This window comes from Apodemus sylvaticus, chromosome 8, assembly GCF_947179515.1.
Source record: "Apodemus sylvaticus chromosome 8, mApoSyl1.1, whole genome shotgun sequence".
Lineage (NCBI taxonomy): Eukaryota > Metazoa > Chordata > Mammalia > Rodentia > Muridae > Apodemus > Apodemus sylvaticus.
The window spans coordinates 84,490,979-84,516,688 of NC_067479.1; the positions used below are offsets into that span (position 1 = coordinate 84,490,979).

General features: G+C 35.5%; 1 protein-coding gene across 5 annotated transcripts in view; it reads right to left on the minus strand.

The window, feature by feature from the left end:
• Window positions 1-6,936: 6,936 nt before the first annotated feature.
• Window positions 6,937-25,710, minus strand: part of Ppp3cb (protein phosphatase 3 catalytic subunit beta) — a 53,233-nt gene continuing 34,459 nt past the window's right edge. Inside the window, exons 10-14 of one of the 5 annotated variants that reach the window (XM_052189828.1) lie at window positions 22,604-22,681; window positions 16,479-16,560; window positions 15,670-15,767; window positions 10,080-10,109; window positions 6,937-8,555 (exon numbers count right to left, since the gene is read on the minus strand). In XM_052189828.1, coding sequence (XP_052045788.1) covers window positions 8,377-8,555; window positions 10,080-10,109; window positions 15,670-15,767; window positions 16,479-16,560; window positions 22,604-22,681 — 467 coding nt within the window. In that variant the 3' untranslated portion in view covers window positions 6,937-8,376. Of the gene's footprint in view, window positions 8,556-10,079; window positions 10,110-14,726; window positions 15,768-16,478; window positions 16,564-22,603; window positions 22,682-25,710 lie in introns of those variants that run through there. The other 4 variants (XM_052189827.1, XM_052189831.1, XM_052189830.1 and 1 more) reach the window with 4 other exon arrangements.

Consider the following 25,710-nt stretch of genomic DNA (forward strand, 5'->3'; position numbering starts at 1 on the left):
ACCAGGGCTACATAGTAAGAATTGTCTCAATACCACCACCCAACTTCTATGAACAACAGATAACAAATAACTCAACCAAAAATAGACAAAGTATATCCTAACTTTGTGTTGAAGCCCTACAGCTGAAGACAATACATATTTTGGTTACAAGATATATAGAACTGGCTCAGCAATGTTCTCTCTGGTAGCTAGTTTTCATAGTCCCAGAGGTGCTATGCTATCTGTTGGGGGAGAAGATAGACACCAATGGCCTTATCCAGTCTTGGGCTCTGAATGCTAAAATACTGACCTTCCAGGCAAGATGTGCTCACTGAGTGTAAAATAGTAGCATGACCATTAGAAGGTAATCAGCTACTCTCTGATTGTATTTGAGGCCAGCTCCACAAGAAGGAATTCATGTCTGGTACTGTAAATCTGGTGAAAAACCTGAGTCGGGTGTTCATAGGCCCTAGGGGGAACCTAATACTGTTGTTTTGCTACATGTCCACATTGTCAAACTGCTTTCTAAATATTTACATTTATACCCATAGATTTGCATGCTCTCAACCCTGGTCAGAGAAGATTCTTTTTGCAATGGACAGTACTTAATGCAGAAATTCATAACTGGTCAAAGTACCAAAAAAAAAAATGGGTGACTTTGAGTGTCAGGCCTATATGGGACAACTACCAACTATGTTATAATGTACACCACCAAGACTAAGGGAACACTGACTGGTTATAAAAACTGGAGGATACAAAGAAATGCCATAAAGTGCTCACTCCTGGGCATGACATGGAATTGTAGTCATAAAACCAGATTGTGGTTACCTGACCTGTTCAAGATCTACAGAAGATCAAGTTAGTCAAACCCCAGCAGGAGTGGGAAGGTGTTCAGGAGGTCTCACCCCTACCAGAGTCCAGCAACTGATGGGACTGTGCTCACTGGGAAGGTACTCATGTTCCAATGGATGGCCACACCTATACACATACAGGCACCACTAACTGAACTCAAAGGGTTCTTTCAGGAAGAAGTGAATGTGGGCATGGGCTATGTTGTATGTGAATCCATGTGGAGTGTCCAGAAAATGTTGAAGGGAAGAATAAGAGGTGTATTTGATCAAAATATATTATATGTATGCCTGGAATTCTCAAAAATTAAGAAAATATATTGAAAAGGGAGAAGATATTTAAGTAGACTTTTTAAAAGAATATATGCAAATAGAAAATAAGCAGAAGAAAACATGCATACTGGTTTCTAATCAGAACAATAATGAAATATAATTTTATCTCCCTTTAAAGATGGCTATCAAAGAAGAAAAAGAAAAGGCCATTTATGGATCTCACTCATAATATCAATACTTGAGAGGCAGGAAGATTGCCACAAATTCCAGACCTGCCTAGACTATACAGTAATTTCGAAGCTAGCCAGGAATACGTTGTCTCACTAAAAGAAAAGAAAGAAGGAAGGAAATGAAATAACACAGAACTACTACATGTCAAAGCAATTTCTTTCAAGTGTATGCACCTCCAAAATAACTGAAAATGGTTATCTAATAAATGTTTTGATGTGAATGTTCAGGACAACACTGTCCAGAATAGTCAACTGGAAAGTAAAAGTCCAATAAAAATGAATGATGAACATACTGGGACTTATAAGAAGGAAAGGGAAAAAAGGGGAGAGGAGTAAACTTGGAGAAAGACAGTCATCAGGGACTAGATGGAAGTAAATGAGGAATAACTGCCTCAGTTGAGTTTTCTTTCAGGAATGAAAATGTTTCAGATCTAGATCCAGAGGTTACATAACATTGTGAAAATACTTAACATTTTTTAATTAATTAAAAAAAAAAACTACAAAAATCTACAAAAACTTTGAGGCAGAGTTTCATGTATCCCAAGCTGACGTCAAACTTCCTGAGGTGAGAAAGAGCTTTGTATTTGACTCTTCTGCCTCTGTCTCATGAGTATTCCAATTACAATTACACCACGCTGGGTTTATGAAGGATGAGAGTCAAACCCAGGGCTCCATACACTCCAGGAAAGTACTATATCAACACTACATACACTGTATCAACTAAACTATACACAGAGAGCACTAAATGCCATTTTATCGCCAAATTAAAATGTTCGTTTCATATGTAAACTTTTCCTCAACTGGAAAAACTTTAGAAATATCTATAGACACAGTGAGGCTAAAGTTATTAATATCCGGGTTTACTGTCTCCAGGGACAAGGAAAAGATAGAGGATAAAAACACTGGCAGCAGTTGGATCTACTGCAAACAAGGTAACAGGGTTCACATTAGGGATCATGTTTTGTTATAAAAATGGCCTGACATTTGATTCGTTTCAGATTTGTTAAAGGGAACTTTCCAGAATCATCACACAGCTACAAAATGTACACAGGTAGCAAAATCTACAAACTCCAGAATCATCAAGCTCATATACATCTCTATTCCTTTTGCTAGATCAAAGAACCTTCTAATTTTGTCAGGCCATAATGGGCGAGAGCTGCCATACCCATCTCTTAAATGCTGCTCTTATAAATCCATGGCCTGAAGTTAATGGAGGAATCACCTTCTATTTTCTTCTTGACTTTCTTTCTCCTCATCCTTATGTTTCTATCCACCATTCTCTCTCCTTAACCTCTTGAGTGAATATCCATAAAGCAGAGATAGCGAAAGCTCTTTTGTATTCTCTATACTAATACCAATGAGGACATTGGAGATAGTGAAGAGCACACTGTCTTTAGCTGTAAGAGTCATGTCCCAGTTCCAATATTCTTTTTGTTTTCATACTTCTGAACCCCTTTTCCATGAACTGACTTGATTATGCCTCTAATTTATCCTTCCTTCCATGATACTAGGGATCAAATCTAGGCCTATACCAAGTAAATAGTCTGCCACTAAGCAAAACTTCCAATCCACCTATCATCACTTTCTTTATTTAGAGACAGGGTTTCATGTAGTCCAGGCTGGTCTTGAACTGTGTAGCTGAAGGTGGGTCATAAACTTCTGTCTATGTAGGAGGGTAGGATATAACTAGACAGAAATCAAAAGCAGCACACCACTTGAAGGAAAAGGTGGTTATGGCGAATTCCTAATATTGCAAACTCTTCTATATTCAGAGCACACCGATGACCTAAGATATAAATGTACTGACTTTCTGACAGGAAGGTGAGAATACAGGAATGAGAAGATGGGTCTTTACACTTGTGTTTGTGTACAAGTGTATAATCATTTCTGAATTTGCCTATCACAGACCCAGACCCTGGGTTTAGCTTTCCCAGAGTCCCAAGCTCCTCTAATTTCAAGAGGTACAAACTGAGAAAAGCAAAGGGGGGGGGGGGAGGAGGGAGAAACGGGAGACCCAGAGGACATGGAAGGGTGATACCAGAAAGAGCTTTGGTAAATACTCAGAACTCCCCAGAGTTCAGCCTACTTCAAGCCATCCCTGATGACTTAAACACTAACTACAGAAGTGTAAGCTAGCTCCTAGAAAAAATTCTTACCCTTCATCTCCAAAGTCTCCCCTAAAACATTAATCCATGCTAAGCAGCCCACTCCCCTTTCTCCGTCCTCATTAACAAAGTCCCATATTTCACATAAGATACAGCCATATTTGCACTGTGTCTCCAGACCAGGAAATCCCACTGAAGTTTCTCAAATCCATCAGCAAATACAAAACATCTTTTGGATGGTGGTGGAAAGACACAGGGAAGCAGAAACAGCTACTGGGCTCCTTGAACAGGGTAGGAGAAGACATGCATGGAGATGAATATTTGTTTCGCGACTCAGGAAGCTGAGGCAGGATGATCATAGGGAGCCCAGTCTGTATAATTTCTCAGAAACCAAAGAACAAAACCCCCAAATGTGGGGAGAAAGTAAGAATAGAACATTGCTATTCTGACCACATTAGCTGCCTGGTCAGTGATTAACACTCCCTCTCCCTCAAGTGATAAATACTTTACAGAATTATAAAATGAACTAAGAAGACAGATTGATGGGAAAGTAACTTACCCTGTTAAGCCCTAGGCTTCCTTCCTTCTCTTTCCTCCAAGTTAAGTGAATGCTTCATCTCTTCAGATCTAGGCTGTGTCTCACTTGCAGCTGTCTGTCCACATCACCTCTTCTGCAAACTGCTGAAATGCTGGGGGCTCAGTGACTAACATGTGCCCTGCCAACCAGACAGACAGGGATGAATTCTCCCTAACGAGACAAGTCAGGACCTGGACACCTGCTTGAGTTCTCTTTCTGACCCTTATTCTCTGCCAAGAGGGCTCAAAGCTCTGTCAACACTCTCCAACTCACCAAAGCCAGGCAAGCTGAGGAAAGATGAAACCTACTATTTCCTGGATGTCTCTCAAGGTAGCATTTCTGCTCTCACTTTACAGCTTCATTGGGGGGGGGGGGGAATCCCTTGGGATCAATTAGGGAATCAGTATTTGGTTGGAAACATAGGCACCAAAGCAAAGGAAAAAAACCACTGGAAAATGTGGGTGTCAGTCTAGATCCAGGATGAGTTTTCCACACCTGATATCCTTTTTTTAACTTTAAAAACTTGTCAGATAGAATCCAACAATGTCCAAACTAGGATCAAGTACAAATATAATTATCCCAAAGGCAGAAGAGAAGTACCATTTAATGATACAAGGAACTCAACTATAGAAAAAAACAAGAACTAGTTTGCAAAAATCACTTCACCGGTGTATAAGGTAGTCTCAAAGGATATTCTACACGACATTTTCAAAAGGAGAAGAAATGTTTCTGAAATATCAAAATAAGTAAGACCAATTTTGAGTTACTGAGTAAAAATACATACTATTTATAGGGTGAGAAAACAATTATCTTTTCACTCCTGGTAAAGGATGCTTTTGAAACAGGAAGTTCAACCATACTTCATAGTTCCTTTCTATTTTTAACTACTGAGCTGAAGAATCTAACAGCTGATATTTGGATAATGATCCTGTGCACCACAGGTTTTTTTTTTTTGGGGGGGGGGTGTTTTTTGTTATTGTTTTGTTTTACTTACATTTGACCTCAGCTATCACTTACCCGACTCTGGAAAATAGAACTTCTGACAATGGGGTCCTAGAATGTAGTATACAATTTTACAAAGTTTTTACAGCATGAAAGGATTCCCAAACTGTAGAAAACAGGAACTACAAACAAGTAGGGAGAGTCAATGAAACATTGCATAACACCATATAGAATAGCTGTAAACAAAGGAAATCAGATAAAATATTTTAAAAAAACACATATTAAATAGGTTATCATTGTGATAAAGATTTCAGATCAACTTTGAACTAAAGGTACTTCAAAATTAAATGATGACCTTCAATGAGGTTAAGAGTTCTGTTGTGCTGGACAGTGTTGGCGCACACCTTTAATCCCAGCACTTGGGAGGCAGAGGCAGGTGGATTTCTGAGTTCGAGGCCAGCCTGATCTACAGAATGAATTACAGGACAGCCAGGGCTACACAGAGAAACCCTGTCTCAGAAAACCAAACCAAACCAAACCAAACCAAACCAAACCAAACCAAACCAAACCAAACCAAACCAAACCAAACCAAACCAAACCAAGCCAAACCAAACAAAACCACATATTTCACCATTTTTGGTAAAAACTATCCATGAAGATAAAAAGCTAGGCATGGCAGTTCCTATAAAAATCCTAGTCCTAGGGAGGGTGAGGCATAAAGATAGATGAGTTGAAGGATAATCTGAGCTACACAGATTCTTTTCAGGAAAAAAAAAAAAAAAAGGAAGAAGAGGGTAGGACAGGAGGTTAGAAAGAATTTCATACTTTATTAATCTGAAAGTCATCTGTGAGGCTGGGTGACAGCCAGCCTTCTCTTTCTTTTTTCAAAGATTTATTTACTTCTTAAATATGAGTGCTCTGTCTTCCTATATACCAGAAATGAGAATCAGATCCCATTACAGATGGTTGTGAGCCACCATGTGGTTGCTGGGAATTGAACTCAGGACCAGTGGAAGAACAGCCAGAGATCTAACCACTGAGTCATCTCTTCAGCCCCCAAGTCTACCATTTTCAGGTATATTTGTATGAGTTCTATTATTTTCTCCTTAATTTTTTATCACCAATCTGTAATCCCACAAGTTGAGAATGATGCTTTATGCTTACCGATGACTTCCACAAACACTATATAACCCTAGCAATGACTTATAGAGCTATGACGTTATTAACACTTAATATACTAGTTAAGTCCCTACTTTAACAAGGTGTAATTTTTATAAAACAAAATTAGGAAAAATCATCGAAATATATATTACACAGTAATTTTAGAGGCAGCTAATGTATTGGTTTACAATTTAATGACACTATAATAAGCATTTTAGGTTGTTTTTAACTGGAATTTGCCTAGAATATACATTTTTATATAAAACAATGCTTTATGTGCCTCATAGCCACTGTTTAAAGTTACTTGCCATATTATAAATTGTGAGCAATTTCTCATTTGCATAATGTTATATTCAATTCAAAAATGGCAGAGGAGGCAGAGCAACCCAATATTCTTATTTTTGCTTACTGTTAAAAGACCCAATTTATCAGTATCACTCTAACAAAGTTCAAGACTAGAACATCTCTTCTAACCCTGAGTTGAACAGTGACTTCCGTTTTACATATGGTACTACGGGTTAAACCTGGAGCTTTGCATATGACTGACAAGTACCCTACCACTTCAAATACTATATTATATTTTGGAAAATTATTATAGGCATCCAAAGTTCTCCAATACTCAACTACTCACATTAAATATAAAAGTATAACAAAAGTTGAAGAGGAAAACAAAATTTATGAAGAATTTAACTCATAAAATCATCATTAATTATCTATAGGATAATTTCTAAGGATATCCTAGCTCTGTTAACAGAGATTTTACAATTTGCATAAAAGGGTTAAATCAGACTAGATCTTCCAAATAAAACCCAACACAGAGATAGGAGCAGCGGCCCATGCATGGAATTTATTGTGTGCTACTGTTTATAAAATACTTGAATAGTCCTGCACATGCATAATATTTCCAACTTAGACAGAAGACCATACAGGGTGCACTTTCTGGCAAACAAAACAACAGATGGTTCCGCTGCCTGGTGCTATGAGCTGTACTCCAGGGCATGAGGGAAGCAGGCCACCAAAGTAAAGGGAAATACCAAACTACAGTGGCAATCAGTACAGGTCAGTAACTGTAAAATTAGCACATGGTTCCATTTAGTTTAACCAAGCAGTTCTGGAACTATCAAAAGTAAAATTTTGACATGCAGTCTTGACTTTTATGCTTCCACTAACATCTGAAGGGTTGAAGAGAACCATTGCTTCTAGGCTGCATTACTTAGTCAAAAACATTTCCAGACATTTTTAATTTCCTTTGCATTTAAACATAAAAATGATACTAAGCCAGCAGCAAATCACCCTGGTGGTTTTTTAAGCAACTGGAGTACTCACAATAAACTAAAATTTCTCATAATATCTATGTAACCTATACATGTTGTACCTGTACATCATAGGTCTATATATTAAATATTTGCAAAATGAAAACATGCATACACAAAATACGTCAAGTTTTACAGACATGATTTGAATTAAAATTTACTTTGACAATGTACAAACTGCTTTTAAAGTACCTTAAATGAGTAATTCTGTAATTCTTCATAATTTTAAAATTTAGGTTTTTTTTTTCCTTAAATCTCTGGGGTGTAAATCTCAAAAGATATGGGCAAAAAAGAGTCTAAATTGGTTTTTGGATTTTGTTCAAGTAAGAGTCTTCTTATAAATAGTTTATGCATTCATAATTGAAAAATACCAAGACTATGTTACAGAATTAGCCACATTTAAGAACTATGACCTGAGGTCAGCATTTTATATAAACACCAACTGGGTTTCTCAGATTTTGTCTACAATTCAAAATACATCTAGTAACCTCAGAAATATATTTTAAGACCATGCTAATCCATCCTTTTAAAGACATTTCATGGGGTGGGGGTGGGGAGGTTCCACATTAACTCTAAAGATTGTATTTAAAGTCATGGTTGAAAAAAATCTAATTCTACTGAGGGGAAAAACAAAGGAAATCTCATTTGTAAACGTAAATGTGTGAACCACAAGCATAAATGGAGGTGTAGATATCCTCCACTGGAAATTGCCCCAAGCCCCTTGTTCACTGCTCTCCTCCTCTGTGGCAGCGATTACCCAATCTTACAGACAGCACAAGTCCCAGGGCCCTCAAGCCTCCATCCAAGAAGGGGGCAAGGGTCTCAAAAAAAAGCACAATGGTTTCTTCAGAGAGATTATGACATTTATCATCAGCTCAGTCGACCCTCCAGCTTGAGTGATCTGTCCATTTGAGGCCCAAGATGTGAGAGTCCCTGGGAAGCCGCTGGTCACTGGGCACTATGGTTGCCAGTCCCGTGGTTCTCAGTGGTATGTGCGGTGTTCAGGGAATTGAAACCATCTTGCTGCACAGCATCTTTCCGGGGTGGCATTCTCTCATTGATCCTATCCAAACCCTTTGCCTCTTCAAAACTGCAGATTCTATGTGGTGGAGAGAATCCTCGTATTGCTTAACAAAATGCAAATTTGATTAAGTCAGTAATTGTGAAAATAGTTCAGTTTTCAAAAACAACAAATTTAAGAAGAAACTACTGTAAATAGCAACATTTTAATTGTACTTTAGTTGAATTCTATCCCCATTTGAGTCTTTCTATTAAAATATGAAACATTTTTAATCTTAAATAAAAAGAAGGAAGCTTCACAGATGACAAGTTAGCATGGTTTTGTTTGCTTCACTTTAAGTAAATCAAAACAAAAACACTAAAATTACCTTTCCTGGCTCACAAAAAAACAACCTACAGGCAATGGCCTCAAGGTATCTGTCTGCTTCTACTAAACCAGTTATCTCCTATTACCTCAGACACATAGTGACCATGAGGTAGTAAAGAGGGCAAGTGCGGAAGCTAAAGAAGGACAATCCTCAACACACAAATATGTACTAGAAACTTGGGAGGAGAAAGAAATGAAGTAAAACTTAGCAGGTAAGAACTACTTTGAAGAACTATCATCCCAGCAACAGCAGTGTAAAATAAAAAGGGTAGAAAATACCTCCCAAGTTAGAACTGTGTTTGGATAAGAAAAAAGGATTCACAATTTTACATTTAAAAACATGTTTCCTTTCATTTTTCTGGCCAAATAATACAAACTGTATCAAAACTGATGGCAATCCTTCTTGGGAATCAAGGGGTTTTGGTTTAACTGTTTTAAGACTACTGGTTATTCACTACCTGGAATTATTATGTAGCTTAGCCTGGCCTCCAATCCATGATCCTTCTAACTCAACATCCCTAATGCTAAGATAAACATTCAACACCAAGCCAAGCATCATCAATATTTATGATTCAATATTACTTCATCTGGAAGAATGTAGATGCCATTAACAAAATGTTAGATAAAAATATCTATATAATTACTTACAGTCTATCTGTTTAATATATCTAATCTTTAGCACATGCTTAGCATGAAGCAAACAAATGGCTATGGCCACTAAATTATACACATGAATATAAGCTTAACTATACAACTACAGCCCAAACTGCAAGAAACAAAAACAAAAAATCATTACAGTAATCGTTCCTGTACTAGAATGGGCAAAAAATAAACTCACGTGTTTAGTGGAGGATTTTACTTAGGGTGAAAAATCTGAGTAGCATAAACATACAAAATATGGCTAGATCTCTACTTGAAGGGTTAGTTTAATAATGTCCACTAAAACAGGCAACATAACTGCTACATATACAACATATGCTAAGGAAATCAGCAACAATGAACTCTAGATTATACTAGAAAAGAGAAAATATATATATATATATAATATATATATATATATAAAATATATATATGTGTGTGTGTGTATAAATATAGGTATCAGCTATTGTGATTTAAATAAAAGAGGAATGTGACTGTTAAACTTGATGAGTTAGCCAGTATGATTCATCTGTGTGAGCTAGGCATAAGATATACCCACAGGATATTCTCTGATTCCCACCCACAGACCACAGATCCCTGCCCAGTGCAAGGACTCTGATCGTACCTTTTTCAGCCTCAATAGCCTCAACTGTGGCTGTACAGAAGTGAGCAGAGGCATGCAAAATGAATGAGAGAGATGAGAAGGGTCATATTGTACAGCAGAAAAGGCAATGATCACTTAATATATCACAGTACCCCCAAACTACATCATTTAAAGTTGAACACAAACTACCCACATTAGAGAGCCCCATCCAATCCCCCAATTTCTAACACAGCACAGCTTACGCACAGCACTATGACATCAGAGCACAGGACATACAGACCTATTGTAAAGACAGACACCTCAGCACCCATGCAAATATACTCTAATATTAATTATTCCTCTTGAATTTACTGTTTTGATTGTTCTAGAATTTTCCATTGTTTGTTTTATCAGCGAATTACCATTATAGGAAAATTAAGATAATAGCACTGTAGCAGAAAAAAAAAAAGAGGATCTTTCCTTCCCTTCCAATATTAACATCATTCATCACCCCTTGGTTCTCTAAGATAAAAACTAGAGGCAGTCAGTAACAGATTTCTGTCCCTTCAGTGCAAAGAATAAACAACAAAATCTGGTATAACTGTGATGAAATTTAAGGCCCCTGAATTTGTTGTATTAGTCTAAGTATAATTCTCAAGTTCTGTTCTTTAGGGGAGCCTAAACGGTCAATTTTCTATGCTAAGAACTTGGGATTTGTTTGTTTTGAAGGAAGCTGGTCTTGAAGTCCTTACCAAGTGATCATCTTGCATCAGTTTCTAGAGTAGCTGAAGGGCTATAAGTGTATACCACTGTACCCAGGCCCCTATTCTAATACTGACTGCCTAACACCTTTAACGTTGTAAAAATTCTATTTATATTAAGTTTATCATGATGAACATGCTTAGAAGGGAGAAGCCTGCATTCTCAAGTGAAGAAAGAAGGGCTGCTACTGGGGATCTTTCAAACCTGGACACTAAGCAGAAAGGCATTAAGGGATGAAACTAACATCTTTCAGGCAATTAATCCTAATTGTTTCATAATATGGATACGATATATAAATCATGTGAGGAAAAAATTCTTGGTATAACTTGCACGGGCACATTTAAAGAACTAAATAATTAGTCATACATTTTGTAATCAAAGATGCCTTTTTGGGTAATGCAAAGTTGGTAGGTCAGAGCATTTGCTGTTTTGCAGAGAATTCAAGTTCGATTCCCAGCAACCACTTGACATCCAACAATTATCTCTAATGCCAGTCCCAGGGGATCTGACATCCTCTTCTTAATTTGGGGGGAACCATTCAGGCACACAGCACATGTATATATACACAGGCCAAACACCCATATAAAAAAGATAATAAAATAAAAATTCAAAAACTTTTAAAGGATACATGTTCATTTATTTTTGGGTTTAAGCCATAAAAAGAGTTGACAAAGGGGAACAAGATCTAAAAATGCAAAGAATAATAGTACTTGCTTGACAATATTACCCTTGCTGCATTGAAAGTGTGCAGGTTCATGTTATAAGAATGCCACATTCTTTTTGCTTTGCTTTTTCTACAATAGAGGTAATTACAATACTTATTTCTGAAATATCTTTTTAAGAAACAGTATGATTTAGACATTATTTCATCGAAAATACTTATGAATGGGAGAGCCTTATAAACTAAATTAAAAAAAAATATAGTCTACCAGAATGTAAAATGATTAGGGAATCCAAGAGGTAGGATGAATATTGAAAAATATTTAGTTTTCCTTAACTATTAAATCAAATTTCTATTCAGACATACACATTCTATGTGCACCATGGAACGCATCCTTGGGGAAAAAACAAAAACAAAAACAAAAAACCCTAGCATTTTCTATCTGGAAAGAATTCTAGAAAATTTGCCCAGTCAGGAAACAGGGGCAAATGATCCATTTAACTAGGAATGGTGGCAATGACTATGATCCCAGCACTCAGACTGGTGGAGCTCTGTGTGTTCCAGATCAGCCAGGGCTACAGAGAGGCCTTGTCTCAAATACACAAACAGAAAACACACAAAATGGAATGAAAAAAAGACCCATCTATACTTATTAGTCCTCAAACATGTATTATCAGCCCCGTCAGAATGTGAACATTTTTCTTCATAAAGTGGAATGAAGAATAAATATCCATCAGAATATGATTGAAGAGTTTGTGATATTAGAAGTGATTATATATGAAACATTCTCCAACTTGTATAGGGTAATTAAGACTAAAATTGGTATCATGAAGAGAATTACTATTTAGTTAATTATATCAAAAATTTTAATTCTATTGATAAACTTTCTGAGCTATGAAACTTGACAGTAAGCAATATACTCCGTCAAACAGAGAGGCTTAAAACTGACATATAAGGATCTGAAGCTTAAATAGTAAACTAGAAAGAGCGATCTGATAATAGTAAAATTCTATCTCAAATCCACTACTGTAATTTTCCTTTCTTCATTAATTACATAGGTGACAGTGCTAATAAGCGTCAGTACAACACTGCCTTTAACTATTATGTTGTTCAATACAACAAAGAATGAATGGTCAAAAGAAATTTGGCATTATTAAAAGAGATACCTTCATATTTTCCCATATAGGTTGTGTTGTGGATAGAATTATAAGGTTAATTCCCAATCAAATTACTATGGGAACAGATATAAAACTGCAAAATATCAAACTGCAGTAATTGTAGTTTTTAAAAACCAACCCCCTCTGCCCAAGAAATAACATGTAAATTAGCTTCAAAGGTACTAAAAAGAAGCTGGGCATAGTGGTGCCTGTGCCTTTAATCCCAACAGTCATAAGGCAGAGGCTGGAGGACTTGTGTAAGTTCGAGGGCAGTCTGGTCTATGAACTCCATGCCAGCCAAGGATATATTGTGAGACCCTGCCTTAAAAAAAAAAAAAATTAAAGATATTGAAAAGCTACCTTCTAAAGTCTGAAAAATAGGCTTGACATCTCAGAATTAAATTCATTTTCATATTACCTCTTAGACATATACATTAACATTGGAGTTTGTATCTATAGAAATTTAAAACAATCTTTAGTAAAACACCTCAAAGATGTGGTCTCTATATGAGCTTTGTCGTTTCTTTTAAAATCAAGTTTTCGCATACTAGGGAAATAACTTCAACCAAATGTTTAAACCATAGCATCAATAGCCATCCCTAGCAAAACTAGGAAGCTGTCCAGTTTCCCAAATTAGACCCCTCACGCTCAGCTCCTTCCAGTACCTCACTCTATGCTGGGGACACACAGTCCCTTCAGCAAAGCTGCTGTCTCCCAAACCTTCCCTGCAGTTGAGGGTGGTTTCCAAGTTGAAGGAATGAGCTTCAGGCTGCATGCAAATTAAGAATAAATAGAAGTACCAAGCTGTCAACAAAGCATGTAATTAGCAGGTGCTAAGTGTGAAATCTGAAAGCACTGTTTGCCATGGATACAATATAAAGCTAATAATATATCCAAGGATAATTGAGAGATGACTGTTAAGTATATTTATTTAAATATGGTATCTTTTAATTTTTTTCTTTTCTAAACAAAGGGTATACTTTTCCTTATTAAAACGATCCTTTACTATTAACAATTTTTAAATTTTTATTGAATATTTAAGGTTTTGCTAATGTTTTAATTTATATTCATGTAATTTTCTTTGGCATTTACAATATCTGTAATAGAAAAATTGAGAGCAAAGAAAATTATAAGGAGCTTTCTTTTAAATCCAAAAGAAAGAGAAAAGAGATCTAGGGATGGGATATAGGTCAGTGGTTCAATAGTGTTCAAGGTTCTATATTTTCAGATATCTAGAGCTGTGACAAAAACTGAAAAAAAAAAAAAAAAACCCAAGTAAACAACAAAAACCTCATTCACCATAGAAATCTGAAGTTATATGTAGTTTCTATTCACCATAGAAATCTGAAGTTATATGTAGTTTCTATTCAAAATGAGAGCCACTAGTGTACTAGCTGTACCTCGTTTGCACCAGTGGTAACAACACATGATAGAATAACATGAACTAAAAATTATGTCTATCACACATTACTTTAATTAAAAAGGATTTGTTTTGGAACTGAGTGAAACAACATTACAAAGGAGTTTGAAATCTACTCAAATATTTAAACTCCTTTCCCCCCCCCACTTGAAAAATTTACTAATTCCAACACCAATAAGAAACTGTAGTAAAAACAACAGATCTATCATCATTGCTGTTTTAATGAAACAATGGCCTGGGGGCTGGAGAGATGGCTCGGCGGGTAAGAGCACTGACTGCTCTTCCGAAGGTCCTGAGTTCAGATCCCAGCAACCAGATGGTGGCTCACAACCATCTGTAAAGAGATCTGATGCCCTCTTCTGGAGTGTCTGAAGACAGCTACAGTGTACTTAGATATAATAATAAATAAATCTTAAAAAAAAAAAAAAAAAAAACAATGGCCTGTCAAAGTTACTTTATGTATAGTTTTTTCCACATCATGAATTTTGTATTCTATCCATAAGGGAAAGAAATTGAGACTGTGTCCTACTGTGCATTGGCTGCAATATTCACACCTCTTTCGTCTATTCAGTCTCTAGTGGGCTTTCAAAGTTTACCCAGTACTTACACAGATGCTTAAAACATAAAGTTAGCTTTTTAAAAAAACAAAAACAAAAACATAAAATATTCAACGAGCCAGATTACAGGAATGCTTTACGTATAATTTTTTTATTTTCATGCAAAATAAAGGCACACTTAATAACACCCTTTCAATTTTGACTTACATGATTTAAATTCAACCCTTTATAACAATAGCTTAATATCTAATGTTACATTCATATTCAGAATGAACCAAGTGCAGCAACAAATGCAGCGAACCTAAAATCAAGGTGCTACAAAGCTGCTTCTACATCAAAAGACAGGCAAGTGTCTGATAGAGTAATTTAATTGAACATATATTTACAGACATACAGCTATCCTAAAGAAAGACAGACAGATTTAGGAAAGCAGCTATATCTGCAGAGGAAGGAAACAGCATGTTACAGACAGTCAATTATACATAGAACATTTGACAAACACCACAGAAAACAAACTCTAATCATTTACCAGGGTACAAATTTAGCATAAATCTTTTGGCAAATGAGAGCATAAAGGAAGTTTTGGGGCCTAAGCAGAATTTTAACTCAAAAATTAAATACTTGAAAATATAAGCATAATCTAATACAATTATGTAAATTTTAAAAGTAAGAAACTTGGAATTACATTTCCATTTGGTATATCTATATCTATATATAGATAGATAGATATCTATCCCTGATTCATATTCTTGAGTGAGGCTTTTAAAAGAAAGGTGTGCATTAAATAAATGAATAAATATTTCAGAATTATGAAATAAGTTGCTCCCATATCACTTTATGAAAAGCTGGGGAACTAATTGTTATTTTTAGTTTAAAGACAACTCATTCTACGAATATTATGAACTGGTCAGGTACTAATCAGATGCCTATCATATAATACCCTGCATATGTCAGCTGCTAAGACAGGAACTAAAAAGCAGAAGGAGTTCCCTGCATGCATTATGTGTATTGTTAGCAAAAGAGTGAGGTGTGCCCCAGTCCATCTGAGGCACAGCAAGTTGCATAACATCATTACCACTTTGCAAGGTCTGCCGTCCTCCAGCCAACACTCCACTAGGCAACATCCCTGTGGGAGTCAGGCCCTTGAGTGTCAGCACACTTTCACTCTCCTCCCTACAGCAGAGAAATTTAACAAGTATAAGGATTAGTAGTTCAGAGGTACAGCATTTGACTATTATGCACAGTGTACTTGGCTTTATCCCCAAAATTTCAAAACAAAAAAAGGAACAAAATAAAAATCTATCAATAAGTATTTACTGTAAAAGAGAAGCTATGGCCCAGATGTAGTCCATGTATAAAATTTATTACATTTATTGTTAGTAACATATTTCCCTCAATTCCAAAATACTTATTTTCCTATATTCTAAATGTTTCATTTAGAAGGGTAGACATAGTATAATAGAAGCATATATTGCTTTCCTGAAACCTCATCTTCCTAAATTTTAACACCAAGAAGGTTAAGTTGTATTCTCACAAAATAGATAGAGGGTATATGGATGAGGAAATTCACCAGGAATCTTTCCTGGTCTGATTTTCAAGGTATAAATTCAGTGCTTTCATCACAAGATTAAATTCCACAGGTAGACTGTGTGCTTAGTATGTTTTAGGTCCTGGGTTTGATACCAGAACCACAATATAAAACAAAAGCAAGCAAACAAAATACCACCAGCTTCAAATGAATTTCTATTCCCTTTAACAGTACAGAACCCATCAACTAGTTTCAATATAAAAAGAAAACCAGTTGCTTTTAGGTATCAACCAGAACAATGCTTATAAAATACAATGTAATAGTTTTTGCAAACAATCAAGAAAATATATCAGTACCTGAGAACAGAAAAGACTCTTGCCATCTTGCCAATTGCTCGGATCTTGTTTCTTATGATTTCTTTCCGGGCTGCAGCTGAACCTACTTTCAATGGAATAAATAGAAAAAAAAAAGAGGCTCAAGTTTAGGGCACTCAAGCAGTATTTTATTCTTCTTCTAACCTATTCCAGACTCATCTAAATCAATACAGGACTCCCGCTACCAGCTCACATGGAGGAGACAAGATGAAGTCATGCCAGAAAGTTTCTCAGTCCCTCAGTGATTAGCCCAACACTAGTCAAATATTGAGGCCGGATAAGAACAATTCACAAACGTTAATTATCTTACACCACTGACTAATCAGGAGAGAAGTAAAACGGAGTAGGGGTAGGGAGACTTGAGCCCAATTTGGATTACAAACCAAAGGACAAAAAAATAGAAACAATCCTAATTTTTAATTTTCATGGGAGCCTATGGCATGCAGACTAAGACAAATGGAAGGGTTCCATTCATCACAAAAGCCTTTAACATGCACACTAGAAATATGTTATATTATACAAGAATAAGCTTCTTTACTCTAAGTTAATCTACAAAAACTATACAAAGGTAATAATAATTACAAAGGTGATCACAGGATAGGGACCACAAGCAGTATTTAGAAACAATGACATCTCTTAACTTCATGGACTAGATGTCCTCTAAAATCATGAAAGCTTTAATAACCACAGGCAAATATGAGATAAACGCTACGAAAAGACTCCCTCGAAAAGCTGGCTAAAGAATAGAACAAAAGAACTAGCTCCCTGGCTCGACAGACTCAAAGTATCACTCTTACTTCCTTTGGAAGAACAATATTTGCAAGAACACTAATCTCAGTTCTGTTACCACATATATAGCAACTAGAGTTACTCTGGACCAGGTGTGTTTCCTTACACCTGTGCTTCAACACAATGAAAACACACATATGGAAGCACCATTGTTGAGAAGAAGGTCAAGGAAAGACCAAGATGCTAGAGCAACATAAACCTTAGGTATGCAGAGGTGTGAACAATCAGAAGTATTGTAGTTGACAGCATTTCATTTAAAATTCAAACAGACTACAAATACATATAATTAAAAACTAAGATGCTGACTAGATCTAATTAAAATGTAAACAAGAAAAAAACCCAACTTCAAAGATGAAAACAACATGTATTTAGAGAGCAGGGCTCCAGTTACCTTATTTGTTATTCTCTAAAGGATAATACAGAGAGCACTGAAGCTCCACACCCAAAACTATGTGGTCATTACAGCATCAAAGATGTGTTCTTCAGATTAACTAAAAAGGTTAAATATCAAAGAATATCAGAATCTGAAGACACATTGGGTATATTTCCTTATTTTACAGACAGAAAAATAAATGAAATAAATGAGAAAAGAAAAAAACCCAAAATCCTTGAGTTTATTAAATAACTTTTCCAAGGATAGAAAATCTGATGTTCTTCTAATAAATTGATACAGATTTTATTTTTAAATTGGCAGAAATTTTAAAATAGTTTGTGTACAGAGTAGTAGGTTAAGAAGGATGACTATAACAATATACATTTGTCTTTTCAGCCTTAATTTATATATTTGTAAAACCAAATGATATGAAAACTATACTGAATTCAAATCAAAAATTTTAAGAAATATAAACACACTGTACAAATCAGGATTTAAAATCAGTCTACAAACACATCATGCATCATATTAAAGTAAATGTCCACTTTAAAAGTACTTTGGGGAATAAGACAATCAAACACCCCTAATCATGCAGGAAAAAGTACAAAACATTACAAATAAGCAAAAGAATGAAATTTTAAAACAAGAGGAATGAAAAGAGGGAAAACTATTTCCATGCACAGAAAGACAGATGTCTTGGAATATGACTTCTAAAACATCAAATACTAACTCATACGTCAGGCTAAATTTGCACAAGGCCCAAAAAGACTCTCAAAACATTAGTCAATGAATGTACCAACTTACACGGACATGAAGTAACTTATAAAGTCATATTTCAAAACAATGTTACTCTGTCTGGTCTGTACCTTTTTTACTGCCATATATGAGCCGTTCTTCAGATGGAGAGTCCAGAAAAAAGGAAGTGAATGATGGAGAAAAGGTGGTTGAGACAAATAAAAAGATAGAAATTTAACTTGGCAGTGGTACTGAAGGAGAAATGAATGTAGAAAGAAAGGGAGAAAAATGAAGGCCCTCATATTTGAAATTTTGAAAAATGTAGTACTGTGGAATTTGGTGAATAAAAGACAGATGTTATAGGGTAGAACTCTAAAGCAAAGATTTCTTAAAAGATATATGTTCAGAAAGAAATTATGAACAGAGTGATTGTAATTTTTGATGAAAATAGACATAATTATGGACAGGAAAAAAACATGAAAACACGTAAGACCAATAAAAGACTGTGCTAACAACCACACACTTATAGCCATAACCCTAAGGAAATATGCCACCCATGAAAATATGTTAAGTGAAAAGCAATGACACAAATAAGATACAAACTCATGTGGTTCTTCAAGGACACCAACATAAGCACAATCTGTAGCATATACAGGAAATGTAGGTAACTTTTCTCAGTGAAAAGCCTCAACCATTCCCAGTAAAAAAAAGTTGAGTCTCCCACATTCCATGACAAGATGACATGATTTCTTGAATCTGAATTGTAGAATGTTTGCATATATTCAAATTTAACAATGTGCTGTTAGTTACAATCCAATCTGGGAAACTGAGTGTCATTTTTGTAAAAATTCTGACAGATTGCTTCAAACCAAGTAAATAGCTTCAAGAATAGACAGTAGAAGTGGTTTGAGGTTTCTAGATGTTACATTCTAATGCTAAGATACATGATTATACTATAGGAACTAGAATTTAACTTAGTGACACAGTAACACATAGATTATGCATTTCTTTTACCAATACTGAAGACAAAATTATCTGAAAGAAATGTATGCATTCTAAAATCATAAAAATTAGTGTTCATGATTAACAGCTCTACAAAAGATGCTATACATTTTCATGCAATGTTTATGCAGATTTAGCTTCCTAGGAAAAAAACCTAAATAACCCATACAAGCATTAAACAAAACAATACAGAGTACCAAAGAGCCATCAAAAAGAGTCTTAATCCACTGTAACAGATCTCACAAGTGAATCTATAAAACATACTCGTTGCTTCCTGCTACTGGAAAATTTCTAATCCTACTTCCTCCCTTTTTCTACAGAAAAACTGAACCCTCATTCAACTCTGTAGCAAACTCCAATCTACCAAGTTTTCTTTCTAAAAATCAAAAAATTTCCCATATTCATAGGCTGGCTTAAGTGGGGTGCAAAAAAAGAGAAAGAAAAGAGAAAAGTCATGCCATCATAGTGAAAGGAAAGTAGAGAGGAGTGACAAAGAAGGACAGGGTAAAAGGGGTGAAGCATGGAGACAGGTGGTTTCCAGTCCTTTCTTTTCTGGATCCTATGCTGAACGTTAGTGTTCATCCTAACACGCTCCACTCTCTTTCATTCTTTCAATACTTTCTCTCCCAAACTACTCCCATCCTCTATATAAACTCCTGGACTCAAATTTTTATATCTTCTTCAGAATTTCTGATACTAATACTTGGTTAGTAAAAGGATGAAAAAAGGAGGAATAAATGTACTTATGATGCTGATAATGACTGGAAATCTACTTTTAGAATACAAAAGAAAACTCAGTGTATTTTCCCAAAGAAACAATGTCATAAATGGTGCAGAAAACTGTACAAGTTACTTGAGAATAAAATGTGATCTTTTCTGTTCTCTCCAATTTATAAATGAGAAGATCCAAAGAGTTAGGTGCTTTTCCAAGACTACATAGCTGTGAATGAAAGTGAAAGATACTACTAAACCATTATCTTTCTCATCAAGTAATACTGTTCTTTAATAAAATTTAATTCATCCCTGGAATGCAAGAATTATTATATAAGAAATAAATAAATGGCATAATTTATATCTTATGATGGAAAAACATTAAGATAAATACAAGCTCTTTACAAGGAATATATAGTCTAATGCTTCTATGCTTTAGACAGCTGATAAATTATGTGTTCTTTTCCCACACAGTTCTTTATTAACTGTTTTGAACAGTTAATAAAACCTTTTGTATATTCCTTGTTTAATTTTTAAATATTGATTACATCATGTTTATATAAACTATAGGAACTCAAACCAAGCACTAAGTTAGCCTTAACTATAAAGCTTTTTTTCTTTTTATTACAAGAAACTGACCTATTACTATTCTTACTTAATATGCTATTGGCAACACTAATAACAACGTTGAAAATATATAATGGCAAAAGTTAGGAAATACTACCTGCCTAATGCAGATGACCTATTTTTAGAGGTTATATATAAAAACACAAGTTAAATTACCATATGAATAACATTCTACCAATCTTACTAGATATAAAAATCTTAAAAACAATAATGAATTCCTGAATACAAAGAAGATGTTAAATATAGCAGTTGAGTAGTAGTAAAAATTACTAGTTTCAATTTAACGCTGTGTCAAAAAAATTAATTGTAAGTGAACTAATTATAAATTCAGTGGAGCAAATTTCAGTAAATGTACTAATTATGTAAGAAATCTTTGGTTTGAAAGCTAAACATTATTTTCAAAATACTAGATTCATATAGTTAACATAAACTAATTAAAACACCCACTGAAAATTTCAGCAAATGTGACAAATTGTCAGAAAACTTAAACTGAAAAACATACAAGGCATGTGCCAAGAATTATTTCAATCATCACCTCAAAATTATCCCAATACCTGTAACATGAATAATTATTATTATACTCAAATTGATGAGGGAAGCATAATCCAAAAGTGTAAATGATTTGCTTGAAGCCTCAGAGCCACTCATAAGGAATTAGAGTCTGAACCTAGTGATACTGTGATACAGAAATTACAACTACTTATATTTTTATGGGAAAAAATAAGCTATGTATGATGAAATATTTTAAAATAGAAACTTAGGAGAAAAAAAATGTTTCTTATCCTGCCACTCCCCCCCAAAATAACAAATTTGCTTTTAAGTTATTAATAAAGGTAGAGTAATAAAAGAACACAATAGAAAAAGCCAAGGGAGATGGGACATGCCAACAATCTCAGTGATTAGGAAATGGAGGATTCCGAGTTCAAGGTCATCAACTACAGAGTGAGGTTTGAGGCCAGCCTGAAGTATGTAAGATTGATTCTTTTTCAAAAATTAACAACAACAAAAAAAGGCAAGTAGTGGGGAATGAAAATGGGGAAAAAGGGAAAATATCTCCCTATTAAATCTTACTAATACATACATAATAATTAGCACAACAAAGATTCTCAATGCTGACTACAGTATAAAAAATAATGAGGAATTTAACAGTTTGTCAGTTTTTAAGCTATTTTATCTTTATATTTACTCTATTAAAATTTAAGTAGCTTTAAACTTTTAAGTAAAAATTTCAAAACATAAAATCTAATAATTATTAATGGTATAAGTACATACTATAAGTATGTATAAAGGCACACAAGTTTGTTGACTTATGTTAAGAGCTAAAAACCACATATAACCTTGTTCCTATAGAAAAAGAAAAACAAACTTCCAAAATCTTTAGCAAATCAGCAAGGGGTCTTGTAGAACATAAGTGCACTATGGTAAGAACAACCTACATTGATAAAGAAGTGAATACAATACTAGGAGTTCAGAGATGCTTCTCATGAACCATGAACACTGTACTAAATGCCCTCTTCAAAAAGTAATGTCTGTATTCATCAAGAACCACATTCTTTCAACAACTCTCCATCTTCTTGTTTCTGTTCTTTCTTCCAAACTTCCCTCTTCCTAAAAGTCCCACACCACTACAAAAAAGCACCTAAATTATTCTCAAAACTTAAAATGTGTGTGTCTGCACGTTTGCATGCTCCCACCCACGTGTGCGCACATGCACACACCCACACACAGAGGTAAGGGGTTGGGTAAATTCAAACTTATCAAATAGGATAGCCATGGGAAAGCAATGAATTTTTTTGATACAAATTGTACTGAGACTCAGTAGTTAAAGAGGTATCATAATAGAAATAGTAAGATGAGTATTCATTCATACCATCAAACTGGTCTTCGCCTTCTGTCATTAGTTCATCATCAGAGCAAATACTCAGAACATTTACCAACATTTCTGTCACTATTCAAAAAGAAAAGAGAATATGTTAGATGACAACAAAAAATTGCCCACATAAATACGCAGCAATAATTCAATAAGATACCTCATGACAGCAGGAATGATGAAATTTTAAAAACTAAAAAACTTTAAAATGAAATCAATTTAACTGATAAGAACTCTATGAAACTGAGATTAAAAGACATAAAAATTCTGCTAAAAATATGAGTTTCAATAAATAATAACATCTGAGAGGAAATATAAACCAGAGTTCAGTTTTCCATTTTATGAAGAAGTTACAAAAACTAAAACTGTCTCATAGGTAAATGAGGTCCAGGAATAAAAGCTCACAGTTAATGTGTCAGTTGATTTTTTTTTTTTTAACGTGGGTGTCAAAATAATTCAGCAGACACAGAATGGTTTTCAAAATTGCATGTCTACTGAAAAGGAACAAGTCAGACCCCCTCCCTGCCCATAGTGCACTAATATAAAAACTAACTCAGGATGGACGAAAGGGCTTAAACTATAAAATACTTAGGGGGAAAAAAAAGGAAGTGAATATTTATAAATTAGGTAATTTATTCTTAGGAATTAGATAAAATTTAATCAAAATCACAAACCTCTGAAATCAGCAACAGAAGCATGTATCAATGCTATACTCAAAATACTGAAGCAGAAGTGCTTCATCTCAGGTCGGGCTCTATCTTGGGCAATATAAGAAGATCCCATTTCAAAGACAAAGTAAAAATTATGTTTCCAAAACTACTGTCAAACCACCACAGAACTTCCGACTCAAAATTTATCCTGTCTACAAGAAATTCAGAGACAGGAGATGGAACAGAGTCTGGGGAATGGCCAACCAATAACCAGCCCAACTTGAGACCCAACCCATGGTGAAGTACAAATCCCTGACCACTATTAATGATATTCTGTTATGCTTGCAGAGAGGATTCTAGCATAGCTGCCTTCAGAGGCTCCATCAGCAGCTGACTCAGACAGATGCAGAGACCCACAGTCAAACAATGGATGGAGACAGAAGAGTTGGGGGAAAGACTGTGGGCCCCAAAGGAGATAGGAACTCTACAAGGAAGACCAATAGAGTCATCTAACCTAGACTCTTGGGATACTCAAAAGACTGAACCACCAAGCAAAGAACATACACAAACTGGACCTAGTCCATGCCACCCTGCCACACACACATACATATAACCAGATGTGCAGCTTGGTCTTAACGTGGGTCCAGAACAACTGGAGAGGAGCTATGGAAAAGCTGTTGCCTGACCCCAGGATATGTGGGATATGTTATTCTAGCCAGGCTGCCTTGTCTGGCTTAAGAGGATGCAACTAGCCCTGCAGAGACTTGATGAGCCAGGATTGGAGGATACACAGGTGTTGCAGAATATCACACTGGGGCAGCGGAAGGCCTGTGATTGGATGGGAAAGGGGAAACGGGAGTTGAGACAGACAGAGGTGAAGGGAGAAGGAAGGAACAGAGATGGCTTTAGACATATTATCAAAAGGTTAGAAATATTGGGATAAAGCTTCATTCATTATCAATTGGCTCCTAAATTATCTATTGGCATCTTATAATTGTGATTTTAAATATATATAAATCTAACTGGCTAACTAATTAAGCATCAAGAGTCGTGTTTCTATCAGGTAATTGAGCCAGAGCCAGAAGGGCTTCCACCCTCTCAGAGAAGGGGAAGGATTGTGAGAGGGGGTGACCAGTATGGAGACAATGAGTGGGATATAAAGTAAATAAATAAAATTAAAATATAATAAATAAACCAAAGACCAAAACCAAAACCAAAAACTACTATCTTCAAAGTAAAATGCAAACCCAAGAATGGGGGGAAATATTTGCAAATTTATATAATAGGAGATTTACATCTAGAATATATACTTACATATATTATGCACATATAAACACATAATATGAAACATAATTATGAATAAATAAACAAAAGGTAGTATATCCACAAAATACAATATAGTACTATTCAGTCACAGGAATGAAGTCCAGATTCATTCTTAAATTATGGATAGATCTTTTAAAAGGTTATATAAGCCAGAGTGATGGCACACTGGCCTATAGTCAAATTTATAAGGCCAAGGAACAAGGATCATAAGTTTCAGACCAGCCTGAGCAGCATAGTAAGACCTAGTCTCAAAAAGAGAAACCAAAAACAGGACAAGGGAGAGAGCTTAATCAATAACGTTTTCTGCGCAAGCTTGAGGATCTGCATTCAATGCTCAATACCTACATAAAAAGCTGGACATAACAGAAGTGGTGTGACCTGCCTTTAATCTCAGCACCCAGGAGGCAAAGGCAGACAGATCTTTCTGTGTTTAAATCCATATGAATTTCAAGACAGCTACAGAGTAAGTCCTTGTTCTCAATAAATAAATGAATCAAGGTGGGCATGATGCTATGGATTTGTAATCCCAGAGCGAGAAAGATGGAGCTAGCCACATTTTTTGCTGCTCCCCAGCAAAAATCAATGCAGAAAACAACTGAGGATAAATGACACACAAGTTTGTTCTCTGGTTTCCACATGGCTGTGTATACATTGGCACCCACACACTATTTGTACCAGCTTACAGATGAACATGTACGCACATACACACACGCAAACACAAAAGAAAAAACAGAAATGGGGGGGGGGGGTTGGAAAGAAATATAGAAATAAAATAAGCTACTACATATTGTACACCTACCTCCATTTATATGAAATATCTGTAACAGACAAATCCACTGGGGGGGGGGGCTAGGAGGGTGGGATGGGGGTGCACACCTTTAATCCCAGCACTTGGGAGGTAGAGGCAGGTGGATTTCTGAGTTCGAGGCCAGCCTGGTCTACAGAGTGAGTTCCAGGAAAGCCAGGGCCACACAGAGAAACCCTGTCTCAGGAAAAACAACAACAACAACAACAACAAAAAACCCCAGACAAATCCATTGAGAGCATATATTAGGAGTTGCTTACAGCTGACAATGAATGATAAGAAAGAGGAAGAGACAAGAGTCACCACTAATGCTGGCTATGGCAGCA